At 38.0% G+C, this 6,899-nt stretch overlaps 1 protein-coding gene across 1 annotated transcript in view; it reads left to right on the top strand.

Moving 5' to 3' along the window:
• Positions 1-1,868, top strand: part of Znf277 (zinc finger protein 277) — a 139,442-nt gene extending 137,574 nt beyond the window's left edge. The window contains exon 12 of the mRNA XM_048799624.1: positions 1,829-1,868. Within this exon, the coding sequence (XP_048655581.1) occupies positions 1,829-1,853 (25 nt within the window). The 3' untranslated portion in view covers positions 1,854-1,868. The remainder of the gene's footprint in view (positions 1-1,828) is intronic.
• The last annotated feature ends 5,031 nt before the right edge of the window (positions 1,869-6,899 follow it).

A 6,899-nucleotide genomic window follows, 5' to 3' on the forward strand; every position in this document is an offset into this window, starting at 1 on the left:
TCTCTCTACTTATGAAGATGTTTGAAGATTTCCTTAATAAAAAAAAATAAATTCTAAAAAGTCTATATTCACAAGAACTGCTCCAAGTACTCCTTTCCTAAGGATGGCTTGGATGGATACCACATGAAATTTACACCCAGGCAATGAATTTCAGACACCAAGTGTTCAACTCCTACCGTGTGTGCGTCACTGGAAGGGTTGGTGGTAACACCTGTGTGAATAAGTCCTGCATGGCATTCTTTGTGATGCCTGTCAATCAAGCCAGATAGTATTGGTTTGTCCAAGCTGTGGCATCTGGTGTTTCTAGGCTGATGGTGATTGCACTGTTGAGATGACCCAGTTAGTTAGGCTCAACTTCAGTCAGGTACAAACAAAAACAGATATCATAGGAAAAGGTAAAAAAAAAGTAGAAGATGAGTGTTCATTATTACTATCAGGAAAGACTCAAAACACAGGCCCCAACTTCCACAACTCAGCACCAACAACTTCATTAAAAGGTGCTAGATTTGGAAGTATCATTTAAAAATCACCAAGAAAGTTAACAACTACCAACAAGCATTGAATGTTATACACATTAGCAATAGTCTATTCTTGGATAAGTGTTAAGAATCTCATTATGCTGAGCTTATAGTGCAAAAAATCCAAATGAACTTTCCCCCAAAGCTAATTATATGAATTAAGACTTCGGTCTCACTGCTGTAACAAAAAGATCCAAGGACACATGGTTCAATCAAGAGTCTATCTGTCGTGCCCATTATAGTCTTGGTGGTCCAGACATTAGGGCTGCATGGTTACAGCCATCACTATGTTGGACTTACAACCCAGTCAGGAGGAAGAGAAGGAAGTGCCGCAGGTGTGCTCAGTGTTTCTTTATAGGTTCATATCATGGAAGTGTATAAATCACTTCCACTCACACCTTGTTGGACAGAACTTATTCACACAGCCACACTTAACTGTAGGGTATGCTGGGCCATTTGGTCACCAGCTGGGTGGCTCTGTGGCCAACCTAACTATTAGAGAGAGGGAATGGATATTGATCAACAACTAGTTGAATGTGTTTCATTCACCCTTCTACAGTAGAAACAAAACCTTTTTAGATTTCCAAAAACATCAGTGGGGAGGTTATATGGGATCATGATTAAGTAGATGGTATTTAGAATCTGACTGCCTGTGTGCAAATCCTGGTTCTCTCACTGGACATGGGCAAGCTGTTTAACATTTATGTGCTTCATTTTTCTTAGGTGTATTTTGGAAATAAAAACATTAGTACCAACTCTAAAGGATAGTATATTAGGTTTCCACTGCTGTAACAAATTACCTGAGGCTGAAAAACATATAAAGAAAAGAGGTGTATGTAGCTCACAGCTGTAGAGACTAAAAGTTTTAGGTGGCTCCCTTTGTGCTGCCTTTGATGTGGGCCTCCTGGTGCATGGCATCACAGTGGTAGGAGTGCCTGTTAGAGCAATCACATTGTGATGAGGGAAGCCAGGGAGCAGGAAGAGATCAGGTTTGCTCCTTTATAATAATTTTCTCATGAGAACTAACCAGGGTCCCATGAAAACTGCATTAATTCTTTCTAAGGGCCATCTCCCCTCAATGACCCAATCACCTCCCTTTAGGTTCTACATCTAAAAGTTTCTACTACCTCCAAATTGGCATCACCCCACAGGGGGCCACACTACCAACATATGAACCCTTGAGGAACACACCATCTCCAGCCATAGCAGGTGTCAAAGAAATGAACAACATAATATTTTTAATGTGCAGAAAGCAGTTTCTAAAACACAATCCCTATCAAAATTCTAATAGCATTTTTTTTTTTTTGCAGAAATACAAAATCTGTCCTAAAATGAATCTGAATGTCAAGGGACCCAAATAGCCAAAGCAATCCTGGAAAAGAAAAAAGTTTGAAATCTCACATTGAGTAATTTCAAAGCATATCATAAAACTATAGTAGTCAAAGCAATGCAGTTCTGTCAATGGAATAAAATAGTCCAGAAATAACATGATTTGCAGCATGTAGGAGGTATTTAATAAATGTGCTATTTTTGTTATTTTCCTCTTTATCATCTTCATCATAACTAAACTGATATAATTACCCTGTTTCCTCCCCCACCTGCTTCTCTAACTATTGTATGCTGATGTTAATCATCTAGGTCAGGTTCCTTCTTTTTAAAAAAACTTTTGGATTTGGCAAGAGTGTTGACTAAGTATATAGAGAAGTGCAGTTTAGGCAGGTATTAAGTGAGGAAAAACAGGCTTCAAACTGATTAAGCTTCAAGGACTCAGAACCTGTTCTTCCTTCCAGGGTATGGAACTCAAATGAAAAGACACTGATGGGTGTCGCTGGTTAGGCAGCAGCAGTCTGCACGTCTACAGGCAAAGCTGCAGAGCACATAAAGCCAACTGGAGACTCCTCTATGCTATTGTTGGTAACTTTGCATGGAGTCTTTAGAGTAATAGGAGGTATTTAATAAATGTGCTATCTTTAATAAGGGTTATACTCTTATACTCTTGAATGCACTATTGCTAGCACATTTTCAATGTCTGATTGCACAGAGAATGAAGCAGTCAGAGTCCAACGGGGAGCTGGACTTGGAAAACAATTTTAGAGCAGGATAAAGGTCAAGAAATAAATCGTTGTGCAGACAGCACAGAGGTCAAGACCCGGGCGTGCGTTTTCCACTGCCGTCAGCTATAACTGCTTCTGGAGCTTCAGAGGGAATTAGCAAGACCAAGAAAAGTTTCTGAGTGTTTATTGACAGTTGTGCCAGAATGTTGGGTTGACATTGTCTCAGAGCAACCTTATTTGATGTCCCAGGTGGAAGCTGTTTACTTCTTTCTTCCGTGACATTATAGCTATCATTTAAATATAGTAAACAATAATGACCAAATTTGAGTTTTATCTCGTGTTCCAAAAGGGTTAGTGCCAGTTTAATTCACTGAAGCCATCATCAAAGTCTGCTGCTCATTTTTTAATTTAAAGGTCCGTGTGTGGAAAAAATGGTCTGTTTTCAGTCCCACTTTGAACCAAGAGAGGATTATAAATTAATCAACCTACAAGAATGCATGAATCTTATAAACATAGTACAGGAGTTTGCCGGCCATTCTCCATTTTATGTGTCATCGATGCCATAGCAGGTGGATTCTGTTAGAGTCACTCTTTTCTATTCTCTACCATGTCCAAGAGGGTTGATGACTGCCCCTAGATTTATACACTGTCACAAGGAAATGTCACTTCACTGAGTTTGTGGATGCTTAGTGTTTGCTCTTCCATTCTAGGGACCCTACTGCAACCTAAGCTTCCCAGGGAATTTATAAAATAGGGAGAGTTTTTTGTTTCCCCAGGAATTGGGTCATGATTTGGGCCATGGAAAGATGTGTGCAGCAGTGCATACCTGTGATCCCAGCGACTTGGGAGGCTGAGCCAGGTAGGATCACAAATTCCAGGACAGCCTGGGCAACTCAGTGAGACCCTGTCTCTAAATAAAACAAAAATTAAAAGTGCTCAGGATATAGCTCAGGGGTGGAGTACCCCTGGGTTCAATCCCCAGGACCATTAAAAAAGAAAGAAAGAAAAAAGAACAGAAAGATACTTGGTATGGGCGCCTCAACACCCTCCAAGGGAATCCTGGGATGATATATATGATAGGCATTTAGGTCAATAAGTAGGCATTAGTTGCTGGTATGTACAGGGAACACCAGTCTCAGATGTCTTAGAGAACAACATGACAAACAAGAGCTGGGTCTATGTTCCAGTCTTTTTTCGTTTGTTTTTGGTACTGGGGATTTAACCAAGGGGTGCTTAACAACAGAGCCACATCTTCAGCACTTTTTTATATTTTAGTTAGAGACAGGGTCTCATTGACTTTCTTGGGGCCTCACTAAGTTGCTGAGGCTGGCTTTGAACTTGCAATCCTCCTGCCTCAGCCTCCAAAGCCACTGGGATTACAGGTGTGCACCAGCATGCCTGGCTCCAGTCTTAATTACAGGTTCTTCACCTGAAATCCCTGGACTCTCTCCCCCATAGTACTATATCTAGAGTTTAGACCATTTACAAAAGGGAATGGAAAGACAATTACTTCTTTATTTTCACAAACAAATTTAGCTCCTTCTACTATGAATATAAGCAACAAATCATGATAGAATTAACAGTGCCTTGGATGGTGGGAACACACAGATATATTCATATCACATTCAGCTGTTGTAGATCTCTCAAAATATCATTTACTCTCATTGCTACTTCAAAATTCACTGAATGCCTCTGGATCTTGTTGAGGAATGCATTAATATAGATGCACACAAAAGTCAACTCAAAGTGCATCAAAGACCTAGGAATTAGACAAGAAACTTTCCAAAACTGCTAGAAGAAAACATAAGGTCAATATTACAACATACAATTAGAAACGATTTTGAAAATTTAAACTCCAATAAAATAGAAAACCTCAAAGACACCAACAAATTTCTAGAGGCATATGATCAAACCAAACTGAGTCAGGAGATCATGCACAATTTAAACAGATCAACTTCAAGCAAGGAAATAGAAGACACCATCAAAAGCCTACCAACCAAGAAAAGCACAGGATCAGACGGATTCACCGCTGAGTTCTATTAGACCTACAAAGAAGAATTAATACCAATACTCCCCAAATTATTCCATGAAATATAAAAGGAGGGAACCCTTCCAAACTCATTCTATGAGGCTAATATCATCCTGATACCAAAACCAGGCAGAGACACATTAAGGAAAGAAAATTTCAGACTAATATCCCTGATGAACATTTCAGACTAATATCCCTGATGAACACAGATGCAAAAATTCTCAATAAAATTCTGGCAAATTGCATACAAAAGCATATTTAAAAAATAGTGCACTGTGATCAAGTGGGGTTCATTCCAGGGATTCGAGATTGGTTCAACATATAGAAATCAATAAACATAATTCATCGCATCAATAGACTTAAAGATAAGATATGATTATACCAATTGATTCAGAGAAAGCATTTGACAAAATACAGCACCCTTCCATGTCCAAACACTAGAAAACACTAGGGATACTAAGAACATAACTCAACACTGTAAAAGCTATATATGATAAACTCAATGCCAGCATCAGTCTAAATGGAGAAAAATTGGAAACATTCCCTCTAAAAACTGGAACAAGACAGGGATGCCCTCTTTCACTATTTCTATTCAATATAGTCCTTGAAATTCCAGCCAGAGCAATTAGACAGACTAAAGAAATTAAAGGAATACAAGGAAAAGAAGAACTCAAACTACCATTATTTGCCAACAACATGATTCTATACTTAAAGGATACAAAAAAAAAATGCAACAGAAAACTTCTAGAATTAATTAATGAATTCAACAAAGTAACAGGATATAAAATCAATACCCATAAATCAAATGTATTTCTATACATCAGTGATGAATCCTCTGAAAGAGAAAATAGAAAAATTACCTCATCCACAATAGCCTCAAAAATATTACTTGGGAATCAATCCAACAAAAGAGGTAAAAGACCTCTATAATGAAAACTACAGAACACTAAAGAAAGAAATGGAAGAAGACCTTAGAAGATGGAAATATCTCCCATGCTCTTGGATAGGCAGAATTAATATTGTCAAAACGGCCATACTACCCAAAGCTCTATACAGGTTCAATGCAATTCCAATTAAAATCCCAATGTCATTCTTTATAAAAACAGAAAAAGCAATCATGAAATTGATTTGGAAAAAAAAGAGACCAAGAATAGCCAAAGAAATCCTTAGCAAGAAGAGTGAAGCAGAAGATATCACAATACCACACCTTAAATTGTACTATAGAGCCATAGTAACAAAAATGGCATGTATTGGCACCCAAATAGACATGTAGACCAATGGTAAAGAATAGAATACACAGAGACAAACCCACATAAATACAATTATCTCATAGTAGACAGGCTCCAAAATCATACATTGGAGAAAAAATAGCTTTTTCAACAAATGGTGTTGGGAAAACTGGAAATCCATATGTAGCAAAATGAAGCTTAACCCCTATTTCTCATCATGCACAAAATTCAACTCAAAGTGGACCAAGGACCTAGGAATTAGTGCAGAGACCCTGTGCCTAATAGAGGGAAAAGTAGGCCCAAATCTTCATCATGTTGGATTAGGCCCTGACTTCCTTAACAAGACTCCTAAAGCACAAGAAATAAAATCAAGAATCAATAAATGGGATGGATCCAAACTAAAAACTTCTCAGCAAGAGAGAGCCTACATTTGGGGAGCAAATTTTTGCCACACACATGTCAGATAGAGCACTAATCTCCAGGTTATAAAAAGAACTCAAAAAAAATTAACACCAAACATCCCAATCAATAAATGAGCTAAGGAGCTAAATGGACATTTCTCAGAAGAAGATATACATTCAACAAATGTATGAAAAAATGTTTAACATCTCTATCAATTAGAGAAATGCAAATCAAAACTACTCTAATAATTCATCTTATGCCAGTCAGAATGGTAGTTATCAAGAATATAAACAACAATAAGTGAGGATGTGGGGGAAAAGGTACACTCATACATTGCTGGTGGGACTGAAAATTGGTGCAATCAATCTGGAAAGCAGTATGGAGATTCCTCAGAAAACTTGGAATGGAATCACCATTTGACATTGTTATCCCACCCTTCAGTCTATACCCAAAGAGCTTAAAAACAGCATACTATAGTAACACAGCCACATCAATGTTTATAGCAGCTCAATTCACAATTTAGCTAAACTATGGAACAAACCTAGATGCCCTTCAATAGATGACTGGATAAAGAAACTGTGGTATATATACACAATGGAATATTACTCGGCATTAAAAGAGAATAAAATCATGGCATTTGCAGGTAAATGGATGGAGATGGAGAATA

Source organism: Marmota marmota, unplaced genomic scaffold, assembly GCF_001458135.2.
Source record: "Marmota marmota marmota unplaced genomic scaffold, marMar, whole genome shotgun sequence".
In the NCBI taxonomy this organism is placed as follows: domain Eukaryota; kingdom Metazoa; phylum Chordata; class Mammalia; order Rodentia; family Sciuridae; genus Marmota; species Marmota marmota.